Source organism: Chaetodon trifascialis, chromosome 2 (assembly GCF_039877785.1).
Source record: "Chaetodon trifascialis isolate fChaTrf1 chromosome 2, fChaTrf1.hap1, whole genome shotgun sequence".
Classification (NCBI taxonomy): Eukaryota; Metazoa; Chordata; class Actinopteri; order Chaetodontiformes; family Chaetodontidae; genus Chaetodon; species Chaetodon trifascialis.
The window spans coordinates 865,837-892,911 of record NC_092057.1 but is presented as its reverse complement, the minus strand read 5'-3'; the positions used below and the strand labels follow the sequence as shown (position 1 = coordinate 892,911).

The window sequence follows — 27,075 nt, the reverse complement described above, 5'->3', positions numbered from 1 at the left end:
TGCAGATGAAATCAAGGAAAAATAGGAAGAATAATTGCTGTTGTGGCTCTTTCAGATTTAATTAGACTGAGTTTCATGTGAACTTTTTTTTTCTGTGAATGCAAGTTTATACTGACAGAAAACTGCTGCGTCTGAAGGGAAATTCCTGCTTTTGGTTTTCAGTAGAATTCAAATTGTTTCTGGGACTTTGTGAAGCACAAGGAGTCCTGATCCGAGCCTTTAATATTGGGCCAATATTACTGATCTGACATATTTACCTTCATGTTGATTAAATATGTATCTGAAACATCAAAACAACAGCGGTAGTCTTGAACGTGGCTCACAGGCGTCTTGACCCAAATTCTGAAGCCTCTGGTTCAAAACTGAGTTCATCAGATTCAATTGATGTCACATGAGAGAACGTAACGACTGAAACTGACGCGACTCAATAGAGAGAAGACACGTGACGCTGCTGCTGCAGAGTGACGCTTCTTCCTCACTAATGATCTTTGGCTGAGAGCAGTGAGCAGCTTGTAGAGGCCACACGAACCCGACAAAGCCAAGTTTGACTTAAGTCTGGCATCAAGTTACTCATGAAATGAACATTAGAAATAGCCACAGCTGGTGTGATGATAATTGGTGCGTTAGCATCTCCGTCTGAGTCAAAGAAGAAGAAATTCTAAAAAATGAAGACGTTCACACACTGTTCATGCAGCAGGATGCTCACACTGAGGCTGTCATAAAGAAGAGCGGTGCTGCAGCACTATCAGGCCGAGGCGACAAACCACAGCACAGACAGACAGTGAGCGGACACTCGCTCATTCTAATGTGTCCAGATCGGCCCCAATATGTGGAATAATGAGCAAATAATAAGCCCCAGAAAATATTACCATCTTTACAAACGTCCCCCTGTCGAGCTCCGTCAACTTAATGTAATTTCTCCCCTCAAACAGTCTTAAAAATCATTTTCCCTTCTTTCAGATAAGCAAAGTGTCATGTCGTCAGGCTAAACGTCAAAAACTGCACTGCCGTCAGTCATCAGTGCCACGAGGAAGTCCTACAAGGTCGGTCTAAAACCTCATATCAGAGGACTGTAATAAATAAGTCTAATCCTCAGTGACTTTCAGAACAGCCAGGAAAGAGCAGCTGGATGGAGGACAGATGGGTGCCACGGGGGGAAATGAAGAGGGAGTGGAAGGAAAGCAGCCATGTTGAAGGATGGGGCGGTGGGAGAGCTTCGTACGTCTGTCCGAACCCAAACATCCTTTTCTGCTAACAGGCAGGCTCCCAGGCCAACAGGCCTGGATCTCCTCCACGGCCATCGGCCCTGGAACGCCTCTAAACCGAGGCAGCAGGGCATTACTGAGGTGCTGATTGACGCGCCACGCAACAGGACCCTCTCTCCATCAGCTTGAGCTCCTCTTCATGCAAAGTGCTGCTCAGTCAGTATACAGGCTCAAATAAGTGTGGACATCATCATAATACAGGCTGTTTGAGAAAGTGTTATTCTGGGAATGAGTTTTTGATTTCTTTCATCGTCTCCGTCTCTTTTTAATGTCCTGCCTGCAGGGACACTGTGGACGTGACAGTTCTAACGATCTTCCAGAGAAGTCACATGGCTTTTAACAGCAGAGCAGCATTGGACTTTAGACTTATGAGTCAACTCTGGCTCGTGCTTATTCTCTAATGACCCTTTTTTTGCTTAAGAAAAAGTGTGATTTGAGGAAAATGTGGACGATGTGGGATCAGTGGAACTGCAGTCTCTTGGACATTCAGTAATCTAAGTTAATGAGATGTTTAAAGAAGGAAAGTCATTGGCTCATGCAAGTGAGCTGCTGTTAAAGACAGTGTGGGGAGGAAGTACCTGGACGTCCACATCCAGACTGAAACTGTGACTTAGAAAGAGACGGCAGTGAGGTAACGAGCCACAGAGCGAAGAGGGCTGTTTAAAGTCAGGCTGAGCAGACGGAGGCCTGCGAGTGTGAGACCGGTCTCAAACCCATTTAACGTGCCAAACACAGTAATTATACAACACTGTCTGTGTGGCGTTGATGAACAGTCTCATCGTACCATTTCAAGCCTGTTTGGTTGCGTTTTTAAACAGCTTTTCTTCTGGTCGTGTAATCTCTTAAATTAAAATGAAATATAAGCCTTTGAGGCTGGACACGCAGGATCCTGACAGTCAGTGACTGGGCTGCAGTTTGTCCGTGTTTGTCCGCTCGTCCTCATCTGCCTGGTGGCTTCGGCTTTACTCTGCAGCTCGTTGTTTTCCCATAAGTCAATCTGTCTGGGAGCTGCCGTCAGCGTCTGTATTGATTATCGAAGGCTGGAAACCAACATCTGCACCAATAAGAGCCTGGGGGCTTTGAACGGGCGGCTCGGACCATCGATTTAGGACAGATGAGGATGGAGTGAGGTGTGTGTGTGTGTGTGTGTGTGTGTGTGTGTGTGTGTGTGTGTGTGTGTGTGTGTGTGTGTGTGTGTGTGTGTGTGTGCGTGCGTGCGTGCGTGCGTGCGTGTGTGTGTGTGTATAAATTACAGATGGGGTGAATCAGGTTGCACTAACTAATCACACTAACGCTGCGCGCACATTTGTGTCCGTTCAGACTCGGATGGCTTTTGTTTAGCTGTCGACTCATGAACGGTGTTTTTACAAATATGAGGAAAGGAGTCCGAAAGTGTGACTCCGCTTCCTTCATCAACCCTCAGGTTTCACTAACACCACATTAGGAACTAGTGGACAGTATCACTGATGTAATATTTACTGTAGTACTTAATACTACTGCGTGTCTTAGAGTTACGCGTCATGTGTTTCATTCGCCTGATGCATCTGTGGTGTTGTCTCATAGCTGGAGCTCTGCCAGCATGGCATCCAGTCCAAGCCATGAAAACAAGTTCCTCATCTCCTCTTCGTCCTCCCTGAAGTGTCTCTTAGTTCCCCTGATGTTTACTGTATATGCTGTGTGCCAAACGGGGTGAAGTTACAAATGATGAGCAGATGAGTGAGCCGGCCTTGCAGTGTGTGGATGTCAGCAGCCGTGGAAATGCATTTAAAACGTGAAATGAGCGTTTTTAAGGCTGTGAGCTGTTTGTCCTTATTTTAATGGATCCACTGTGTAATGGTGAAAAACCATGAAAATTCGGTGTTTTGTACATCATGATGTAACCGTGAATGTTCTTCAGTCTTCCCACTGATATATCTCTAACATGCACCACAGGGTGACGTGTTACCGTCACTTCCTGCTCGGTTATTTTGGCAGGGCTTGCTCTTCTGAATGGAGGGTTTGAGGACCGCGTGTGTCGTGTGTTTGGTTCAGGTTATTAAATCTCTCTGATCATTGTCCTCTGACTGTCCAGCCACTGTGTTCCATGATCATCTGACCCACCTTCAGCTGCAGGTGTTTGCTGGATGTCTCTGCCCTGCTTCTTGTCTCACAGGCTCTGCACGCTCTGGTATCACTGCGGGTTCTTGGGGGTCATCTAATGATGATTTTTTTTCATGTTTTATTCAAAGTAAGCTGCTATAGACACAATCATTTCAGTCAAACCTTTGACTTTTTTTATGCAACAGCATAATTTAACCACATACCTGAGCAACAAAGCCTTCATTAGCATTTTTTCTACACCAGCTCTTTGTGGACTTTAAAGCAGTCTCTCTCATCGCCGCTTTCTATATCAGGAAAGTTCTACTTTTCCACAAACTCTGATTTAGCATCTGCCACTGAGGAGTCTGCTGGATAATATTAGATCTGATGGGTTTAATTGCGGTGCCAGATCTCATCAGGATGGAGAGGGAATAAGAAAGACAGCAGGGAGAGAGGAGGGAGGCAGAGGGGAGGGTGGGCCACAGGTAGGAGCAAGGAAAGGATGTTTGGTCAAATGGAAACTTTTCATTAATGAAAAATAAAGAAGGGATAAATATCTCGATGTCAGACTGTTTTGTTCCTTTTTTTATGAAATATATCAGATTTTTTACAAGATGTAAATGGACATGAAGTTGAATTTAGCCTGTCTCCATCATATTAATCTAAATGTATGAGCTGCTGTCTGACATCACACAGATTAACCTGCTCTGTTGTTTTACCACAGCTGTAGCCTTTGTGCTAAATGCAACATATATATTACTAAAGAGAAAAGCTGTTTTACAGGAGATTCAAGGTCAGAGCAGCATTTCATTCAGTGAGGCTCCAGCAGAGGGTGAGAGGATGAGCACATGATTCATCAGTAAGTGAGCGAATGAGTGAATTTGTGTCTGCGAGTGATCGAGTGAGTTATCTTGCTCTAGAATGAAGCAGACGAGATGAATTGAGAGAGGGGAGAGAGGGCTGAATATCGTGGCTGAGGGTCATTAAGAGTGTGCTAAATTTGATTTAACAGCAGTGTTTGATGGCCTGGGATGAGCTGGTGAGGGGCCGGCCCTGTGCCTCATCACTTTTGACTGGACTGAAGGGGGAAAGGTATCCGGGCTAAAGGGTAATATGTCAACATGCTCAAGCAGGATGTGTTTTATAGAGGAGCATCGATAGATGCATAGATCTCTGTGCAGGTAAACATGCCCTTCATCAGCTGTTCACCTCCAACATGCTATGGCAGAGATGAAGCACTGTTTCAACATGGTCATAACATGCTGATCCGATTCATAACACCTATAGTGTCAATAAGCCATGACATCATCATGCACATACCTGTAAACTGAGCTACACCTGCTCTGAAGTGTGTCCAGTGTGTGTGAAGTGTGCACCCTCCTCCTCGTCCATAAATACCAGTTTACAGTTGACATCTGACCCCTGCTGATTTCATTCCTGCACCTTTTTCATTCTGAACATGTTTCTCTTTAGGAAAAATCTTCATTGGCAACAAACAGGAGATTGCAGAGAGCAGAATCCCTGAACTCAACACGTACATGAAGGTAATCACGCTTCATTGCATGCACGATGCAGCCTTTAGCTGCACGCAGGTTGTGGAGTTGTTGGCATGCTCGGGGTCTTATGCAGCGCAGCGCAGAAGCCTACAGCTCGGTGGGCTGAACGATGCTGTAGGTGGATAAGCACTGACTCGGATATTTCAGCAGCGGTTTTCAGATGGAGCTCAACATGTAGGCGTTGCTGCTCTCTTCTCTTTGCTCTGCCCTGTGCCCACATCACGTCTGACTGACTGTAGTTGTGGGACTTTTGACATGTTTCAGTGTTGCTCCACCGCTGAAAACACGATCAGGTTCTCTTTCTCCCACTCACTCACTCACTTCTCTTTTCTGCTTTGCTCTTTTTTCCCGCAACCTACGTGGTTCTCACTTTGCCACACTCTCTCGCCTTCGCTTGCCTTGCGCTTATAATCCTCCTCGCTTCATCTCCTCTCTTTCATCCACTGCTTATTGCTCGATTCTCCCACCACCCTGTTTCTCCCTCTCCCACTCTCCTCACACCCCCCTTGTCTCGGTGAACCTCCCTAACCATTCACCTTTATTTCCCTCCTTTCCGTCTGTCCTCCACCTCAAACACTGCATCATTACCTTGAGTCTGCCTTTCCTCCATCGATTCCTTCCTTTCTTGTTGGTCAACTCCATCGCTCTTGCCTCATCCTCCCTCCCTCTCCCTCCCTCTCTCTCTCCCAGAGGTTGCTGGGTCTGCCAACGTGGTTTTTGCTCGATGAAACTCTCCGGATGTTTTTCTACCAGCGGGACCAGGACAGCCAGCACCAACCGCGAGCTCTCAGACGCCTCCGCCCCAACACCCGCAAAGTGTAAGCCCCCCTGCACACAGTGCTAGTGACTGGTAGTGATGCTAAACCAATAGCTGAACCCCTTGATCAGCAGGCCAGATGTGAATAAATGTGAATATATGAAAATCAGGCAGGCCGAGTCTTTTCTTCTTTCATAATCAGGGCTTCAAACCAAATGAGACAATAGTCCAGTTAGAGTGTTTCTGGGTGCAAAGGTGCCAACCTTGGTGAATCAGGCTTACAGCTGGAGCACCTGCAATTAATGATGAAGGGGGTTATTTGTTGGCATTTGAGGGCTTCTTTGTGACCTCAGTTGATTTGCATGCATTGCTTTGTGATCAAGTGAAGGGCCTCAGTAAAAGCATCCGAGGTCCTCAGAACGGGACCTCGGTGTGTGAAGTGTCAGAGGCATCATCAGGACGCACAAGTGCCTCCTTTATCTTCTAAAAGTGACCATAATCAGTGTCAATGTAGTGCCATTAGGCTTTTCAAGAGCAGTTTCATCCCTTGAATTAATGAATAGAAATGAATGAATTAGATAATGTTTTGAAATTAAAGCGGTTGGAGCAGATGGGGTTCAGGTCTTGTTTGATTACAGAGTGGGGATCGAGGGAGGGCCTCCGACAACATGATAGGCCTTTAGAAACAGAGAAGGAAAAGAGCATGGACTTTACCCCAAAAGCATAAACATCAGATGCTTAGACTGTTAAACATTAAGCTGGTGACTTGAATTTGATGCTATTCGTCAGCTCTTATCAGTAAGATTCAACCAAACAAGTAAACCAGTAAAACAGCACAAGACCAGACAAAAATAAACCAACAGCAACCACGTTAGCACTGACATTGTCTGAAATGTAACACTGAGTTGTACTGCTCTCAAATTAAACTCTTTCGTGTATTTGTAGGCCTCTATATCCTGTACAGTGCTGACTTGTCAATCAGACCTCTAGAAATTTTTGTAACTCTTTATGGATGAAGACAAGAGAAGACTTAGATCCATGCAACTGTCATTGCCGAGTTTTCCATCCTCACTGGATGAGTGCTTTTAAATCTGCATATAAGAAATTCATTTTTAATCTGTACTCAAACAGTCTTTAATAAGAAGCAGTCTGTCACGTATGAGTGGGTCTATGAGATACAGCATCACGTACAAGAGTGAGAGACTTTGTCATGATAAAACCAGGACCCGAAACAGAGACCAGTCACCCTCTAACCCAGTGACAGGTGAGACAGTCACCCTCTAACCCAGTGACAGGTGAGACAGCTGTGCAGGGCTCTTCTCATCCCTGCATCTCTCCCTCACGTCATGAATGGATGAGGTTAAGTAGCGAGATGGAGGATTCTTAAATTTGGCATTGAGAAAACTCCACAGAGACTTATTACCCTTTTTATGGTCCACTTCCTCATTCATAACGGGCTTCTGATTGGTCCGTTTCCCTGCGGTCAGATTACAGCAGCAGGGATGTGGTAGCGGGGACTCTCTCAACAGGAAATGATGCAAAGGTAGACTCTCATGACTTCCTCTGTTCCTCCATTTGACCTGCTTTTATATGCACGTATGATCAGTTTGTGTGCTGGAACTTTATGGGGAACTCTGATATTTCCTCTTTTCAATGTTGTCACACGTTTGATTCTCTCAGTCCTAGAAAACACATGCATTTTATTTTGTCACATAGTTCTAATATTTTACAGTTAATTCTGCTTTATTTGACCCTGGCAAGAGTTTCATGACCTGAAATTGATCTTTGTACATTTTTTGATTTGATAAGAGTTCAGTATTCCTACAACATGGGTGTGGTGTCTAGGACAGCACTGCACTTATCTTTATGAAATGTGTGCGGATGCTACATTTTGGTTTTTGGGTTTTTAACATGACCCCACAGCCATGCCAGTGGCCCTCTGGGGCTGGACGTAGGCACGGCAGCGCTTTTAGCTAAATGCTAACATCAGCGTGCTAAAAGGCTCACAGTGACAATGCTGGCATGCTGGTTTTAGCAGGTCGTTCACCATCCTAGTTGAGTGTGTTCATGCTAACATTTGCTAATTAGCACGAAACACACAGCATAGCAGACACCTGTGGGATGGATGTTTTGCAGGTATTTGGGCATAGACCAAAGTACGCACTCTAAACCAGAAAGGCCAGTAGGATTCATCCTCTGGTGACCATGAATGTCCATACAAACCTTCGTGGCAAGCTGACTGACTCTGGTATCTGTAGAGCCATGCTGCTAGCATGGCTACACAGATTGGGTCTGACAGGAATGATAATCAGAGGTCAACATTTCAGCCTTTAATGGTCAGATTTTGAACTCCCATCAAGAGATAATGCATCCTGTCAGCGAGCACATCTGCAGAATTTGTGGGCGACATGACCTGTTGTCTAATCCCTGGCCCTCTCCGTCTTTTAGGAAGTCAGTCAAACCAAAGATGGACCTCTTCTCCTCCCCCAGGGCCGAGGTATGTGGACTAACATCTCGTTTTTGTTGTTGTTGCTTTGGTTACAGTCTCCATGGCCACCCACAGAGTAGCAACTTTTTAGTCAAACAACCACGCAGAACGCACTTCATCACCCCGTGAAACACCATGTGATCATGTCAGCACCCCTGGCGTGACACACACACACACACACACACACACACACAGATGCACAGGCGCGCACACACACATGCACACACGCACACACATGCAAGCACGCATGCACGCGCACACGCATGCACGGACACACACTTGCACGCACGTACACACACATGCACACACACGCACACACATGCACACGCACACACACATGCACACACACACATGCACACACACAGTCCTGCCCATGGCACTGCATTACTGAGTGAGACTCACAAACAGACGTGTGAAACACAAACACGTGGACTGATGGCGGATCAATCAGGATGACTTCATTTGTCACATGCTGTGTCACTCTTTTTCTCCTCCCTCGTGCCCGTGACTCTGTTGACCTCATTAATAGTTCCCTCCTCGCTTCGCTTCCTTTTTTAATTTCTGTATCATCTCTCCTTTTGCATGAAGCCTCTCTCACCCCCTCCTCCCCACTCTCTCCCCTCCCACCCTTCCCCTTAAACAACCTGTAAGTTTGCCCTTCCTTCTTTGTGTCTTTTCAAGGTTGCGACCATCTCTCATCCCTCTCGCCCCCTCCTCTTCCTCTCCTTCACATCCTCTCATTTTTATTCTGCACACTCCCTCCTCTGACACCGTAAAGAAGTGAGACAAACAGTGTTTATATTCTGTGGTCGTTTTCTCGGGGGTGGGGGGGTTTGTGAGGGTGTGGAGCTGGTGTTGCTCAGACGCAGGTGTGCAGGAGGAGAATGCAGGGAGGTCAGAGGTTAAGATGGTAATGACCTGCTAATTTAACTCTCCAAGGAGGCACAAAATGGCTTTTATTCTTTGTGCAATCAGCACAGTCCCAGACTTACCTTTAAACTCACGTGCACATGTTTGGACTGCTGTTCTTTTCAGGACCCTGATAGACATACATGTCCCCTAACCCTGATGCTAACTTTAACCAACTAAATGCCTGACCCCAACCCTTACCCTGACCCCACCCTTTAAACAAGTCTAACTCAAACAGTCTTTGAAGAATCCAGGAGCAACCAAAACGACCTCACCTTCCAAAATGACCTCACCTTCCAAAACGACCTCACCTTCCAAAACGACCTCACCTTCCAAAACGACCTCACCTTCCAAAATGACCTCACCTTCCAAAACGACCTCACCTTCCAAAATGACCTCACCTTCCAAAATGACCTCACCTTCCAAAACGACCTCACCTTCCAAAATGACCTCACCTTCCAAAACGATGTCACCTTCCAAAATAACCTCACCTTCCAAAACGACCTCACCTTCCAAAACGATGTCACCTTCCAAAAATGACCTCACCTTCCAAAATGACCTCACCTTCCAAAAATGACATCGCCTTCCAAAAATGACTTCACTCGTGAGGTCTAAAACTCAAGTTGGTCCTCTCAAAGGTAGAAGTACAAGAGCACACACATGCACATGCTTAATTACAGCCACCATAAGTGTGTGTTTTATGGTAAAGCAGTAGTACCTTGTGTTAACTGTGTGTAATACTGTCAAACTCATTCCACAAAGGGCCGAGTGGCTGAAGGTTTTCTTTCCAACCAAGCAGCAGCACACCAGACTTGACTCATTTCATCAGCTGATCTCAGTCTTCAGACAGCTGATTGGTCAGACTGCATGCTCTTGATTGGTTGGAGGAAAAACCTGCAGCCACACGGCCCTTTGTGGAATGAGTTTGAGACGCCTGGTGTAGCAGTAATGATGTCCACAGTACAGTCGGACACTTCATGTGTGTTGTTAGGGTGTGTGCCTGCACTGTGAATCTCCCCGTCTTATTAAAGGACCGGTGTGTGAGACAAGCAGAGCAGAGCTACTGACAGAATATGAAGAAGTGTGTTTCTATGCATGTATAATCACATTAAAATAAGAATTTTCATTTTAATTACCTTAGAATGAGCTCAGAGTCCATCATGTTGCCCCACCGTGTTTCTACAGTAGCCCAGAAAGGACACACCATCACTGACACACTGGTTTCTGACTGTAATTCAGCCTTTAAAGTTTGATTTTCATGAAACTAGGTTAGAGAAAGGTGCCCACGCATTCTTTTCACTTATTTAGTGTAGCTACAGTGCTGAAACATTATGTCTTTATCAGGTATACTCATTAAGAAGAGCCTTACATGCACTGTATACTTGTATACTTGTACATAATGTACTTGTGTACTATACGTGGTTCAGCCCTTGTTTGGCCCCTCGATCGACCCCTCGAGTTAAAGCAGAAGCACAGATGTGCATTTGTACACTTGTCTCTCTTCCATGCTCCACATTTGGACGTGCATAAAGTGCTTTGTAGCTTTGAAACGAGTCATAAATCTGGCAGTGCAGCGTGTATTTCAGACTCTTTCAAATGCAAATCTACTCGTGTCAAGTAGTTTCAGAAATCAGATTTAACTTTTCAGAGTGATGCAGCGTTCGTCTTGTTCTCTTATTCATTTCTATGAGATGTTGAGACAAGTGGGTTTCTGTTGGAGACAGGTTGTAGTATTCATATTAGAGCTGCAGGAACGAATCCCTTAGTGGACTGACAAACAATTAACTGATTAAATGTTTGTCAGTCATTTTGCAAGCAAAATGATCAAATTGTGAGAATTTTAGTGCCTTCGCTTTGAGTTTAATTTGTTTGTTAGCTTATTTGGGGCACACTGCAAAAAACTCTGCAACAGCTTGTGTTATGTATTCCACATAGGATATTCAGCCAAGGCTAACGTGCAGCCCTGCTCCGTGTTAGGCTTTTCTTCTATGACATATCATCATTACCAAAAAGTGCCTAAGTTGAATTGAGTGTGTAGAAAATGGTGGCATATAAAAAAATGACAATATTTTTACGACCTTACCGTCACTTTACACGTGTTGTGTGTGCGCATGTGTATATGTTGGCTGACCAAACTATGAATTGACTCATCAAGAAAACAATCAACAGTTTAATTATGTAAGTAATCATCAGTTCATGACCTCATTCATTCATTCATTCATTCGTTCATTCGTTCATTCGTTCATTCGTTCATTCATTCATGTGGCAGATTTTTCTCATACTTGTTTTAGGAAGGTAGAGATTTTAGGATGCAGCTACAGACACATGTGCCTCGATAAGCTTGAGATTTTCTTGCAGTTGAATGTTTGTGTGTTTGATGCCCTTTTTTTTTTTTTTTTTTTAATAAATAAATGGCTGTTTGTACTGTGAGTGTGTGTCTGCAGGTGAAGTGTGTGTGTTTCTGCAGCTCTTGAACTCCTGTGTGTTTTATCCTCTTGGAAAAGTGTTTAACTCTTCCTGAACTTCCACAGCACAGAAAAATGTACAGCTCTTTTACACACACAGGCATGCAAACACACACACACACACACACACACACACACACACACACACACACACACACACACACACACACACACACACACACACTGTACTGTGTCTCTCTGGACACTCCAGTGGTGTTTTATTGCCAAACTAAGAGCAACAACTCCATTTTACTCTCCCCTCCCTCCCCCCTCCCTCCCTCTCCGCCTCCCTCCCTCTCTGCCTCCCTCCCTCCCCCCCCTGCCTCCCCCCCGCCTCCCTCCCTCTCTGCCCCCCCCCCCGCCTCCCTCCCTCCCTGCCTCCCTCCCTCCCACACAGTAAAACATTGGTGTACTCTACTCACGAAGCAGCCAGCCTACTCAACATTTATTTTAGCTCTCTCTTTTTCTATCTGAGAAAAATGAGTGCTCATCTGTGCGTTTGTGTTTTTGTGTGTGTCCTGCCGTGTGTTTCCTCGGGGCGGGGAAGCGGCTGTTAAACCCCGTCCAAACAGTGATCAGTGGCTGGTCTGTGCCTGATTTGTCACAGTAGAGCTGCTGCAAGCGTCAGTGTTTACGCTACAGCACCTCATTCCACTTCACGTAGTATCAGCTCAGGCTTAGCCCCAAACAGCATGATGAGTAATTGTTGTTGGCTGTGGCTTCAAACAAGGTCAATGGGACAGGCTGCTCTGGGTTTGCATGATTTTAGCAATGCTCGAGCTGAAGGGATGGTTTGTCTGACGTGGCAAAATTGGGGAGTGACAGACAAAGAAGCAGGAATAGATGAAGGAGAGAAAAGAGGCAGAGAGGCGAAAAGATGAAAAAAGTAAAACCTCATGAAATTAGAAAATTGAAAACCAAGCAGGTCCCAATCGACCGAGGCTCAGACTGTCTTCTTTTGCAGTGAGAGCCATTAGAGCAGAAATTAGATCTAGTTTAGATAAAGACCTACCTGAGCCAGAGAGGCTGATATGCAGGTATGCTTTGCACTGATCCTCACCAGGAACAGCAGCTCAGATGTTCACTTTTACCTGTACTAAAACCTGAAATTTAACTGTCAAAGGTTTATTGGCGCATGTGGACGTGAACCTTTATAATGCAATATCTAAAGATTTATTTAGCGGTTTGATAGAAGCATCTAGTTTAAACTGAAGGTTTACATCATGCATTCATATGTTAGCAGCTAAAGTGAGTCTATGTTAGCTGGGTTTACACAGCCTCAACTATCTCACCACCATTTTTATATGAACAATATATCAAATGACTGTCTAATATAAGAGGTGAGTCACGGTGCTGAAAGTGCAGAGAATTACACCTTAACCCTGCAGGTTCTTCTGAGCTCCTCAGCGAGTGCTAGCTCACTGTTTTGGTCTCACAGCAAATTAATTGTTTGGTGCCCTCTCACACTCTCATTAGCCTCGTATCCAGCAGCAGCAGCAGCAGCAGCAGCAGCAGCAGCAGCAGCAGGAAGCTGTCCTCTGCAGGACAGCTCTGATAGAACGGCTGTACGCTGCCTGCCAGGCACACACAAAGATGGAGACTAGCTGGAAAACTAAGTCGACCATTTGGCTGCTAAGCTAACCCAGATATTATTTTCTCAGGAGTTGGTGGGGACCAAAGCAGAGCCAAAAGAAGAGTAACTGTTGGACTTACGGTGATCAGTTCACCAGAAACATGACGAATGCTAATCCTGCACCACGTTTACTGAATGTCTGAAAATGAAGTTTCTTGCCAGCTTCTTAGCCATGACTTTAAATGTTTTAAGGCTTCTCACACCTAGAAGCCAAAAACATAAATGAATGCAGCTTTAACCTGCAAAGTGCATGCTGTAGTGCACGCACGCACGCACGCACGCACGCACGCACACACACACACACACACACACACACACACACACACACACACACACACACATCCTGTGCAACCTGTGCTCATTCTTGTCTGGATATTCAAGCATATCCTCCTGTGATCCTTCACTCCAGGCCATCTATGAAGTGGGCCATCCGCTTGAAAAAATACACTTTCATTAAACGTCAGGGAGAGAAAAAAAACCCAGTTCTCATCTCCACCTCCCTATTGCCAGACTAACGAGCTGAGGGTTTAACAAGCTCATTAAGGCGGGGTCGGCGCGAGTCTAATTGTACCGGATGATTGCTGCCGGGGATGGCTGAACCCAAGGGTTGTGTGGCTACATTTAGAGGCTGAGCCTTCACTGGGCAGTAGGGACACCAACACTGAATACCTGCTCTGGATAAATTAGAGTTTATATTTAGTGGGAGAAGACAGAATGATCTGATTGTTTGCTTCGCTTGGCTGGTCAAATGATGAAAATGTCATCGAGGAGGTCACTGTGCTCCACACAGACAGATTGGAAAGGACGCAGTGTGGCTGCACTGAATTCTGATCGGTGGGATAATCATAGAAAAAGCTCTTTCTCTGTCATTTAAAGGGCAGTGTCTGAGAATTGCACGTTTGTTAGTCCACCAAACAAATCGTGCCCACAGATCTTGACATCTGGCCAGATTGTGACAGCCTGGTTTCATAATTGCTGCCTACATGTTAAAGTTTTAAACGCTCTGCACACCTATGCGACACCCACACAGGTGATATCACTTATTTTGACTGATTGCACCACTTCTCGTGTCTGTGTGGGGGTGGGCTGACTGTTTGATTGATGTCTCCCTTCCTCTAGTGCTTGCTTTGCTTCAATTATTAGAATGGGACAAACTACAACTTTAAATTCTTGCTAGCTGAAGCCACCAGGTGACCTGCGAATTCACAGCCTGTAGCTAAAAACACCTGGTCTGGTGTGTTTTCCTGCCTGACACAACAGTCCACCAATCATTTTCCTGCATTCAGCAGCTACCTCTCTCACTACATCCATTGAAGGTAGAGGGGAATTGGTGCAGTCGTGCAGGTTGTTGACTTCCAGAACTGAATAACTCTTCAATCTGTGTTTCTTTGATTGTCATGAAAAACATCAGTTTGACTTCTCGTACATGCAGCAACAAGTGTCAACTGGAAGTGTCCCTCTGATTCATCAGGGAGAAACGGGACAATACACACTCCCCTTGCAATCAGAAGTCGTCTCGCAGTGCTTTATGATGGAGTGTAACTTGGCATGAAAGTGTATTTTTGTCCGTCGTCTGTGTTTCTGTCTCATTTTTTGCAGTGTGAGAAATTGTTAAAGGTGTTACTGTTGCAAAATTCCTGCTTTCGATTGTTTTCCCCCTTTTTCCCCTTTTATGCTTTCATTTATCTCAGGTTTATTTTTGCTTGGCAGATGCTGAAAAGCAGTCTGTGACACACACAATAGCCTCTTCCTCTACATCTTTTTAAAGAGCATGCACTCATACAGTTGATGGCTGTGTTGCTCATAGTCGACCACTTGATTAGTTGGCTGAGCTGTTAGTGGAGACACAGAAAGACAGATTGGATGAAAGAAACTGAAATAGACACAAACGAAAACGACAAGTGAAAGGATGAAGAGGTGGAACAATGATGATGAGGAGGAGCGATGAAAGGAGGTATAGAGAGAGGGGGAATTGCTTTGTCACATCATATTTGGTGTAAGTGTTGGAGATCTTATCTTATCACCTCAAACACATTTTCACATCATCTGGAAATTACAGCCAGCGGCAGGTCAACACTACAATAAAACAGCAGCTGCAGTAATGCATTAAAAATAGCAGCCTTGAATTCAGAGTGTGTGTGTGTGTGTGTGTGTGTGTGTGTGTGTGTGTGTGTGTGTGTGTGTGTGTGTGTGTGTGTGTGTGTGTGTGTGTGTGTGTGTGTGTGTGTGTGTGTGTGTGTGTGTGTGTACTGGCATTTGCGTGTGTGTCTCCTCAGGGTCAGGGTAATCTCAGAGGATTGTTAATCCAGCTCGCTCCCTCACTCCCCAGCTTCATTAATCTGCCATCAGCCTCTGTCTCATTTTCTGTGGACACACACACACGCACACACACACACACACACACACACACACACACACACACACACACACACACACACACACACACACACACACTCATTCTTTCACACACTGGCACATATGCACTTGTACGTTGACTTCAAAGGCGCAATCGTCACGTTTTTCACCATGTCAGTCTTAATGTCTGTCTGTCTGTCTGTCTGCAGCCCTTTTCAGCCGTGCAGGATTCAAACTGCGTACCCGTGTACAAAGGAAAAACGGTGCAGGATGTGTGATGATATGTGATGGAAAGAAAAAGCTGACACTCAGTATTCGGACGAGGAGCTCCAGCTGCTGTCCGCTGTCTGGTTTTCTGCCCATGATTGCTTTGCTTCCTCATAAGCAGATAGCTGAGTTGATCTCCTGTTCGTTTCTGAGCTGTTCGAAGTGCGTTTGCTGCCCCCAGTGGTTAATTTGTTCAAGCACACTTGCTGCTATCGCTTCTGAACTAAGGCCGTGTTCACACCTACTGTTCGTTTGCTCTGGTCTGACTGGTGTGTTTCTTTGGTTTCCTGTCACACGGAGAAAAATCCAGTCAAGCCAAAATGCAGCACTGCTAGCCACGTGCGAACGTTGGTTCTGCTCAACGGTCAGACGAGTTTGGTGCGAGAGCAAGAACACAACGTACTGTGCTGTGTAGCACCGTCGTACTGCGCCCAGGTCTGACCTCCATTCATTCTCTGGCTAGTTGCTAGCACTTTATTAGCTCGTCTGCGCCCCACTATGAAAAGCACACCTGGCTTTGGAGCTGCCTCTGCTTCACTTGAACTCGTAGCATACATCCAACAGTTGGATCGGATCGAGGTCGGATCACGTTCCCCCCACACCTGAGTGCAATCCCTTTGTTCACACCTGCACAAACAAATCACAAACATTCGCTGTTCTTTTAGCTCTAATTTGGTCTCAACCCACTCCTGCATCTCTAGCTGCTAAATGCTCACTGTGTTCTCCAGGTACTCATCCACACTGTCTTCTTTCCTTTGGTGCAGGGCAGGTAGTTTAGAGTAAGCCGTGTTAATCAAGAGCTTTTTCACTGGAAACTGCTGTAAGGTAAGAGCGGTGCGACTGAACCACAACGATAAAGTTACGGGCCATAAAAAAACTAAACAATGTGCTAAATGGCTCTAAAACAGAGTGGAGCTGAGGGGAACAGCAGAGTCCAGGATTATCTGTGGGTTCATTGCTACCAGCCGCAACGTGTGCATTCACTGGCTTGCTCACTCACTCACTCACTCACTCACTCACTCACTCACTCACTCACTCACTCACTCACTCACTCACTCACTCACTCACTCACTCACTCACCATCTTGTGAGGATTATCACACAGTCGAAACAACCTCATGGAAACAGCAGCGATCTGTCAGCGCTCTGCAGCCCTGCACCTCTGTTTAACTTTCACTTTTCTTATCTCCTCCTCCTCCTCTTCCTCCTCTTCCTCCTCCTCTTCTTCACCTCCCTCCCACTGCTTTAACCACTCGGCATTCTTTTTTTGGTCTCGCTGTACCTCTCCTGATTCTCCACCTCTCATTAGGTTCACCGTCTCTACTGATTTCTCTCCTACTGCGGTTAATCTTTCTTTCTTTCTTTCTTTCTTTCTTTCTTTCTTTCTTTCTTTCTTTCTTTCTTTCTTTCTTTCTTTCTTTCGTGCTTCTGTTGATACTGATAACACAACTTGTGTGTGCGTTGAGCTGCTTGTGTGTGCAGGTACTCACAGGGAAGAGTGTGCAGATGTGTTTGCTTTGCAGCACACGTGCACATCAGATTGGATTTGTTGTTACACAGAACAAGTACTTTTACAGTGAGATGAGTGTTGCAGCTTGTGTGTGTGTGTATAGTTGTGCATTTGCAAAAGCTTTTGTGTGTGTGTGTGCACGCGTGTGTGTGTGTGTGCATAAGAGGCTACTCTATCATGTGTCTGTTTGAGGAGTCTCTGCTGAAGGACAGAAAGGTTTCAAGCATTGGCAGTGACTCTGCTGAGCTCTACTTTAAATGCAAATTCAGCTCTGGGAAGCTTTAATTCCAGACTCACTGATGCTAACCAGGATGCTCGAGCATCCTTCCCCCCACTCACACACACACGCCCACACACACACCCTTGCATTGCAGCGTGGCATCTCCTCAGGCTGTACCACTTTTGTAAACTCCTCATAGGCTTTGTACTTCATCGCCCACAGACATCCACTCACTCACACACACACTCTTTCACACACTCGCACTGAAGCAAAAATAGTTGATTTCAGTTGCGCTGCATACATGAATGCAGTGCAGAAATGGTCAGGCAGTTCATCGATGAATCAAGAGCGATCAGCAGTTTGGATAACTCGTCACTTCAGTCATTAATCAAACACAAACGCTTCAAATTTGATGGTTCCAGCTCCTCAAATGTGAGATCTGCTCTTTTATATCATGATAACTGTAACATCTTTGGGTTTTACACTGTCAAAACATTTACATATTTATTGATGATGATGAGCCCTGATGATGAGTGTGAACACACACACACACACACACACACACACACACACACACACACACACACACACTAGTTCACCAGTATCATTAAATGTCACACGTTGCTTGCTTAGGCGGTGTCTTCTCCAGAGAAACACAGAACAGCTGTATAACAACACATGAAGTGATCTTTCTCTAGCATCCCCTCTTTCTCATTTCCTCTCTTTCTTTTGCCCTTTTTGTTTTCCGCTTTCTCTCTCTCTCCCTCTCTCTCTCTCTCTCACACACACACACACACACACACACACACACACACACACACACACACACACACACCTCAGGGTTTCATTTCTTTTCATATCAACTCTCTCACTTCCTCACAAATTTTTCCTCTTCCAGTAAATGAATTCCTTCTTCTCTTCTCTGCATCCCTCCACTCTCTCTCTCTAACACGCACGCACGCACACACACACACACACACACACACACACACACACACACACACACACACACACACACACACACACACACACACACGCTCGTCTTACTCTCCAAACTTCACTCCTTTTGTGTATCAGGTCTCTAATTTGCTCATGAATCTTAACTTCAAACTGAAAAACTCCAGCATCTCTTCTGCCTCTCTCTCTCTCTCTCTCTCTCTGTCTCTCTGTCTCTCTGTCTCTGTCTCTGTCTCTGTCTGTCTCTCACACGTGATTGTCCATCAACAAAAGGTGTGTGAAGTCTTACCTGTCCGCTCTCACCGTCTCTTCTCTCTCTGTGTGGAGTGTGTCCGTCGCTCCTCTCTCGTTCCTCTCTCCTCTCACTGACTTGGCTGTGTGTGTGTTTGTGTGTGTGTGTGTGTGTGTGTGTGTGTGTGTGTATGTGTGTGTGGGTCTCTGTTCTGTGTGTGTATTTGTGTGTGCGTCCCAGGCGATGTTTGACTTTCGCGGCAACAGCAAGGCGGAGTTGAACCTGAAGAGGGGAGAGGTGATCTTCCTGCTGCAACGAGTCAACGCCGACTGGCTGGAGGTAAGAACGGAGAGAGAGTGGGAGAGAGGGAGAGGGAGGGGGAGAGAAAGAGAGAGAGAGTGAGAGAGAGAGAGAGAGGGAGAGATGTAGAGAAGGAGAAAGGGAGGGAAAGAGTGGGAGAGTGAAAGGCAGTAAGACAGATGAGAGTGAGGGAGAGATGAGAAAGATGTAGAGGAGGTGGAGGGGGAGAGGGGACATGAGCAAAAAAGTCAGTGAAAGAGAGAAAATGGAAAGAGAGAAGGAGGCATCTTGATTGGGACGGTGGAGGGAGGACTGAGGAGAAAGAGCCAAAGAGGAGGGTGGTGGCAAGAGATGGAGAACATTAAAGGAAAGGAGAGAGGGGAGCAAAGAAAGGTGGAGAAAAGGAGCAAAGGGGGGGAGAAGGAGGGAAGAGGCAGAGATGAAGGAGAGAGATGGAGGGAGGCAGAAAAGTGAAGGGATTAGGTAATAGACAGAATGAAAAGATAAATGAGGAGATTAGATGGGGATTGTGTTGCCACCAGGATGGATTACAGGACCACTTCTCTTCGCATGACATGAAATGTATGCACTCATGTCTGCAAGAGGCTGCACGGACCGCCCTCATGTCGTGCCACGCTTGTGTGCTTTTGGTGAGGTTATGGATGCTGATGGGCTTATAAAGACATAAACTTCCCAGTTTGGTGTGGAGGACCTGACCTGAACTCCATCCAACGCCTGTGAGATGAACCGGAGCGTGAAGCAGGCCTGAGCATTCAGCACCAGTGCTCGACCTCACTCGTGCTCTTGTGTCTTAATGTGGGCAAAAACCCTGCAGACCCCTCCCAGAAGAGTGGAGGCTGTGTCAGCAGCACATGAATGTCAGAGGTTTGGATGATCTAATCAAAAATATCAGTGTCCACATACTTCTGGCCATAGAGGGTATATATGTTTTACTTTATTATCTTTACCTTGCCAAATGTTTTAAATGCACAATCCCCCCCCCCCACACACACAAGTTACAGCAGTCAAAAAGTCAATTACAGAGTGTAATGCGCCTTGAAAATAAAAGTGAAATCTCATATCATCCCCACGTCGCAGCTGCAGAACACAGTGACCATAAAGCATCTCCGCTGGTGTGATTGGAGGCGTCCTGCTCCAGTTTCCTTCAGAGGAACAATTACTTAATGAACAAAATGTCCTGATTACACACTGCAAGTGTCACGTGTAAGTCGTCCAAAAACGGGATGTGGGACATTTTAATTAGCTGCTCAACATAAAAATGCAACACTGGAACTTCGGTGCCACAAGAGTTGTCACAGATTGTGCTTTGTCACAGAAAGCACTTAAAGCAAGATCAGAAAAAACAAATGTGTAAGGTGTTGAGATGTGAGTGTGAGAGAGAGGCTGGGAGTGGGTGAGTGGGAGAGGCAGAGAGGGAGGAGGTGGAAGCTGATGTGGTGGGAGAGAGTGAGAATCAACATGGAGGAGGAGGACGATGCACTTCTCCTGCCCCTGCTTTCTGCAGGGATCCAAAAAATCCTAACAGAAAAGGCTGATAATAATAACCTTACACAACACTGCCAAACACTGTCTTGTTGTTCTTTTTTGGCAACTTTGCAGCCATGCTAGTAGCAAGCCTTTTGTGTTTTTTTTTTTTTTGGGGGGGGGGGGGGTTGGGTGAGGTTAATGTAACACTTACAACTTGTGAAAAGTTGACTGAGTGCCTTTGATTTAGTCAGTGGACAGAGTGGCTGTGGGTGGAAAACGTGACAAATCCAACTGGCAAGAGTGGCGCATCTAGGTAAATGTTTCAAACACGCCAGTGGAGAGACACCTGAACAGCTTCAGGGCTCTCAAAACAGGACTTACAGGTAGAATTTCAAACTGAGACCTTATTAAAATGATGAGCTGTGTGTGGGAATGAGAAGGTCACCCCTCCGCTCAGCCTCTCACTCCACAGACCGTCATTTATACATGTGTCACTCAGGTTGTCCTTTGTTGGCCTGTAAAGTAAATCTGACTTTTCTTACACTGAACAACTATAAATAATATAATATTTAGAATTGCCTAAAAGCTGCTTGGCCTTTAAATTTAAACGTTTCTTTGAGCATGTGCACGTTTTGCAGCCCTGCGCTCGGTGAAGCTGCCCGACTCGATGGCCAGCGGCAAAGAGAGCGGTTGAACTGAGCAGCCATGAGGCGTTAACGTGGCTTTTGACAGCATGATACCATCACCTGTCACCAATGAGCCTGTTTACCTGTGGAACCTTCCAAACAGGTGTTGTTGGAGCGTTCCACATCTCTCCCAGTCTTTCGTTGCTCCTGTCCCAACTTGTTAGAAACGTGTTGCTGCATCATCACATTTACAAAAATCAATGAAGCGCATGAGCTGCTGTTTTCAAGTGAGCATGTGTCAACGAGGATTAGCAAATGATCACTTCCTGTTTAATTATGTGCGGTGCCACACCCTAACTATTTTGGAATCAGGGTTGTACAACTGTTTCCTTGTGTGTGTTTATGCATGCACACACACACACACACACACACACACACACACACACACACACACACACACACACACACACACTCAGACACCAAGGGTGTAGTAGAAAGGCTAGATTGTTGTGTTGAGTGCTTGTAACAGCAGTAGGATATTATGAACAGGCTAATTAGTCTGGGAAACGTCTCTCTTGATGCACATCGTGCTGCTTTCTTCTGTTCCGTCTTTATATCATCAGCCCGTCTCATCATTACATCCGCCCCTCATCGCTCCGTCTTCGGGGACTCGTCCTGCATTTCTCATGGTCTCTTTATATTCTCATCTGTCCTCCCGTCTTCTCTTCAGGGCACAGTGAACAATCAGACAGGTATTTTCCCACAATCCTTTGTGAAGATCATCAAGCCCCTCCCCGAGAGTGACACAGAAGGTCAGGGCGAAGGCCACACCTACAGCTGCCTGCGCTGCTTCCTGCTCACCCCCAACGGAGTCGACACCAGGTTTGTCCCGAGGCGTGTGTGTGTGTGTGATTATGACATGATCAATCATGTGGATATCGATAAGTATGCAGGACATCTGTTGTTAGATAATTCTATCAGTTGTATGTGAAAGAAAAATTTGAAATGCATTCAAAGGTCTGGAGTAGAAATTGTAGGAATCTGTCGTGAATTGTAAATCTGCTTTAGATGACTGCACGTTCCTTCTTCCAGAGATGTGTGTGTACAGGAGAACCTCACCATCCAGCCGTCCTACATGGACCTGCTGTCTCGCATGAGGTAGGCGGGCACCAAATTCCAGACTTTCTCTAAGTTAAAAGTCCAGTGTGAAGGATTTAGTGGCATCTTGTGTTGAGGTTGCATACTTCGAATCCCTCACCTCTCTCTGTACTATGGTAGCCACTAAAAACGCAAAAGACTTGGAAGATGCTTTGTAGAGACATGTTTGATCTATCGATGAAAAGAAGCTAATTTTAAGGTAACGAAGCTGCCGAGATTCTTATTTATCAGGTGATTAAACACTATTGAAAACATAGTCATGAATGTTTACTTTCTCCCAATAGATCCCTCTAAAATCCTCACACTGGACCTTTGATATCACTGTCTTTGGTAGCGCTGGAGCCATTTTCGGGGAGGTTTGATGGACCTTTAAAAGTGTCTTTCATGTCATGTTTCTATTTCATTTACACCCATGTGGCAAACAGTGACTGAGAGAAACATGAGGATCAATTTAGTGGGTGTTAAAGCTGACTGTTGTTTCGCTGTGGAGACAGTGACTGTATGCAACCTCACACCTGTGAGTGAATTACAACACCTTCCAGAAACACGATAATGGAACATGAAGCTGACATATTTGATGAGGGCTTGAAGTGAAGGCTGCAAAGCAGGTGATGATGATTACACTATTTTTGCATTTGCACATCATAATCACATTAGCAATCTTATGTAAGCCCTTTCCCCGTTTCCTGCCTTTCTTTGTGTCATTTAATTACATCAGTGAAAAAGTGAATCGTCGAATCTCTGACCTCGGCTTTGTAAAGCCTTTGTGTGAAGCCATTTTAATAAATTAGACTTTAAAGATGGTGATTTAAATCACAATTTAAAGTGTTTTGTCCTCAAATCTTTGCCCAGCAGAGCTGAATTCCTTATCTCATGTTCCCCCGGAGATGCAGCGATGAAGTAAGGTGATTGCTGACCTTTGTGATGACACTTTTACCTTTTCACTCCATTCGTATTTTTTCCAGCGCAAACAAGGATGAGTCCATTAATTCACCGGCCTGCCCTGAGGGGCAGCATATTTAGCCGCCGTGCACAGCAAACCTGCAAATTGCCGGTTGGCAATCATCACAGTTAGTCAAATTAGTTCCTGCGGGACCGCCAACTCCCTCCCGACTCACCCCCCCATCCCCCTCTGCTGCACCACCATCACTGGATGCATACGCTCATTACACCATCATATCCGCTTTTCTCCGTCTTTGTCTCTTTCATTGTCCCTCTCCCTCTATCTCTCATTATCTAGTAATTTAGATAGGTGAGCGCTGTGGTGATTAGCCCTCCCCATTCATAATCAGTTCATTTCTTCTGCTTATCTGCTCATTATTGTTTTTCTGTGTTCATATTGTGCCCTGGAGTAGGATGGATGAGACCCTGGTCTTGAGTTTTAATATGGCTTAGCACTGATAAAGGGAGGGGGAGAATGAAGAGACCGGGGAGGAGAGAGTGGTGGTGAAGCTATGAGGAGAAAGTAGGAAGGAAAAGAGAAGAGAGCATTGCATCGTGTGAAACAGGGAAGAGGAAGCTGGTGAGGAAGGAGGGCAGCGACGTAAAATGCCGCTACTAGATAATGAAATAAATCAAAATAAAATGGGATAAAAGCAGTGAATTTAATCAGCTGTCGAGCAGAATCACGTCACATCAGCCTGTGATTAATACTGATTTTGTTCCTTGTGTGATTATAAATTTGCAAGATTGTCCTGAATACGTTTTAACATGTAATATTTTAACATTTGATCACACTTACAGTATCAGTGTTAGCAGAGAGAGGCTTCATCAGTGCTGCTGCTGGTGATCAGGGGTGGGCGATATGTCCCTGAAATAAAACCACAATATTTCTAGGTTTTTCTGCAACAATGCTATTCCTGACGAGTGTGAGTGCGTCTTGCCAAAGACTCGGTGATGCTATTGTCAGCCAGTAGATTTTCTGCTTGGTTCAGAGCTCACAATAGCTGTTGAGCTCTCCTTGCAGGATTTTTGGCTCCCGCCGAGCACTGATGGGAGCACTAACATCAGTTAGAACTGAGAGGATGAGAGAAACGTTTTCAAGTTCCAACCAGATCCAGCTGCCCATGATTCAACCCTCTGTGGATAACCATGACCTGGATGAGTGAGACCTCCACAGACATCTCGCCTCGTTTTCAGCCGGGTGCTTCTGCTCGAGGTGGTGAAATAAGTTTGTTGCGCAGCCTTGTTTCACTTCTTACGTTACAGTAGTTGTGAATCTGATCTTTTGAAGGTCTGAAGTCGCTCCTCTTTTTGGAGCTAACTCTTCAGCCATGGAGCCAGTGGCAGCGTTACTCTCGCTTTCAGCCATAGGATGACAGGAGGTTATGGCTGTGATGACTGTCATACTTCTTGTGATACTACTGAATAACTCTTCTCGTATCTGAGTATGTACATTACCATACTCCCCTGAAAGAGAGAGATTTTCTGCAGGACTCAGATTGCCCTCTAAGAGTCCTTTCATTGCTGGTGGCAGGAAGCCACTTTGCGTACCTTTCTGCATGTCCTTCATCAGATGTAATTCTTCATCATGTTGTGCCTCCAGGACTCCTGCAGCAACCCTCATAAACTGTGACTGTGTCTCTTTATTTCTGTGTCTCTCTCTTATTAATTCCTGAACACAAACTGTCTGTTCATGCTCGAGAATGTGAATATAGAGAAGGTGCTGCTGTTGTCAAACTTCATATCTGCACTCATTACCCGTTTTCTTTGGTCCAGCACATGTTTTCTTGGTGATAGTTTTCAGAGCAAAATTTTAATTAAACTTCAGTATATCAACAAAGGCCTTGTGGGGCCAGTCATTTCCTTCACTGGAAGCATGGTGCAGGGCTTTCCTTTAATGCAGTCATTAAATATCTTCATGGCTTTCAACATTAAACAACCACATAAAAAAAAAAAACATAGAAAAGCATGTTTATTCTCATGAAATAAATATGAACCCCAACACAATAATGATAAACTGATGGTGATGATGATAAAAGACAAAACCTAATGAAAGAAATACAAGTGAGACAAAATAAAATAGGAATTGAAAAAAAGAAGTAATGATACATTCATGCATAATTACACTCCTTGAAGTCACTTCTTGTCTTTGTCTTTCTTCAGGAACGTCTTCAAGGTGGACGACATCGCCCTGAACTACCGCGATCCCGAAGGCGACCTCATCCGTATCCTCGATGACGAGGACGTCCAGCTGATGATCAAGGAGGGCAGAAGGCAGCAGGGCAAAGTCAAGAGACCTGTCAATCAGTTTCCATGGGAACTGCATGTGACCTTGATCTCTGACCTTTCTGTTTACAACACTGAGGCCTGAGAGAGAGAAAAGAAAAGAAAAGAAAAGAAAAGAAAAGAAAAAAGAAGAGAAAAGAAAAGTAAAAAGAAAAGAAAAGCAAAGAAAAGAAGACATTAGTGAGGTTGGGTCCATGTAAACATTTGGACCGGACCGGTAACAAGAAATTTTCCTACTAGGTGTTGCATGTGACTCAGCCGCTCTTGAGTGGAAGATAATGAGAGTGAAGTGAGTGACCACCATGTTTTTATTTCTCACATCTTTTCTTCTTCTAAAGTTTGGGCCTTCTGCAGCTTGAGAAAATATGAAAGCGTTATCTACAAATAGACAATTGTATCATATATTATATGATTGCATAATGTGTTTCTATGTTACTTTACTCATTGGCACAATGCGTTTGAGATTAGACCAGCAGCCCACACCCAGAAACACAGCCTCTGATTGGTCGACAGGTCAGGGACACAGGTTCTAGTTGGTTGACACACTCAAACCAAGGCATCATGAGTTGCTTGTGGCTAACAACCACGCTAACCACAACAATAAGTGTTTTGAGCATGGAGGAATGGTTAATAACCACAGAAGACATTCAGTGTGAAAAGGGATGTGATGGCACCAGAACTCGTTATCCTTCACACTAAAAGTCTGATATTTAGTGTCATACACAACATATTTTAACGTTGGTTGAACCGTCGACCTGAGGTGGTCAATCATTTTGTTATGTTGCTTATTACTAATGCAATACAAGTTATACTTAGCGCTGTTGGCACAGGTTGCTGATGTAGGTTACTTTGAACTTGCCAGAATGTCTCATAATGACAAATTCAGGCTGTTTGCATAAAATCAAACAGGTACGAGCTCATGCACTGGACCAAACCTGCAAAACCAGAAACCAACCAACCCTAACATGTAGTATTCTTATGTATGTCAGAACAATGAGCTTGAGTACAGTAAGTGAATGTTGTTGCTGATGTTGCCTGTGTGTGGTTTGTCAGTCATGGCCTCATTCATGACTAACGTTTCACTGCTGTTTCACTGACACATTTCACTTAGCAATAAACTAATAATAACATTTATACAGTCTGCTCACTTTAGTCTTTTGTTTGTTTGGTTTTTTGATAGAGGATGCTGAAAACTGGAGAAGCAGAGCATCACTCAGCCAGGTATACGCAGTGTTAGCCTGAGAGCCTCAGCTAAGGGCAAAGAAAACCTCCGGCGACACATCACCTCACACATTTGCACATCTCAGTGGATGTCAGGAGTTTAGTTAAACTAAAAAAAAAAAAAAAGAGGTATACCTGAGGTGAACTGGAGAAAGTGTGGCTCTCAACATCTCACCCATTAATAAAAGGCTATTTGAATTATTCCTTGAGTAAGCACATCATATACATATTTAAAGACTCTTGTACACATTCAAAAATCTGAATACATGTGTACAGATTGAGATACAGTTTGACAAAACATGATTCAGCCACAGAAAGACCATAATTTATCAAGCAAAAGACCAAACATTTGCAAGTTTCAG

At 44.9% G+C, this 27,075-nt stretch overlaps 2 protein-coding genes across 2 annotated transcripts in view; one reads left to right on the top strand and one right to left on the bottom strand.

Annotated features, from left to right (window-relative positions):
* pvalb7 (parvalbumin 7) overlaps positions 1 to 18,939 on the bottom strand; it is a 35,394-nt gene extending 16,455 nt beyond the window's left edge. Inside the window, exon 1 of the mRNA XM_070977757.1 lies at positions 18,750 to 18,939. The gene's annotated coding sequence lies outside the window, so the exon portion shown is untranslated. The remainder of the gene's footprint in view (positions 1 to 18,749) is intronic.
* ncf4 (neutrophil cytosolic factor 4) overlaps positions 1 to 26,625 on the top strand; it is a 29,668-nt gene extending 3,043 nt beyond the window's left edge. Inside the window, exons 4-10 of the mRNA XM_070977741.1 lie at positions 4,818 to 4,888; positions 5,591 to 5,718; positions 8,106 to 8,154; positions 18,933 to 19,031; positions 21,837 to 21,988; positions 22,199 to 22,264; positions 25,370 to 26,625. Of these exons, the coding sequence (XP_070833842.1) occupies positions 4,818 to 4,888; positions 5,591 to 5,718; positions 8,106 to 8,154; positions 18,933 to 19,031; positions 21,837 to 21,988; positions 22,199 to 22,264; positions 25,370 to 25,577 (773 nt within the window). The 3' untranslated portion in view covers positions 25,578 to 26,625. The remainder of the gene's footprint in view (positions 1 to 4,817; positions 4,889 to 5,590; positions 5,719 to 8,105; positions 8,155 to 18,932; positions 19,032 to 21,836; positions 21,989 to 22,198; positions 22,265 to 25,369) is intronic.
* The last annotated feature ends 450 nt before the right edge of the window (positions 26,626 to 27,075 follow it).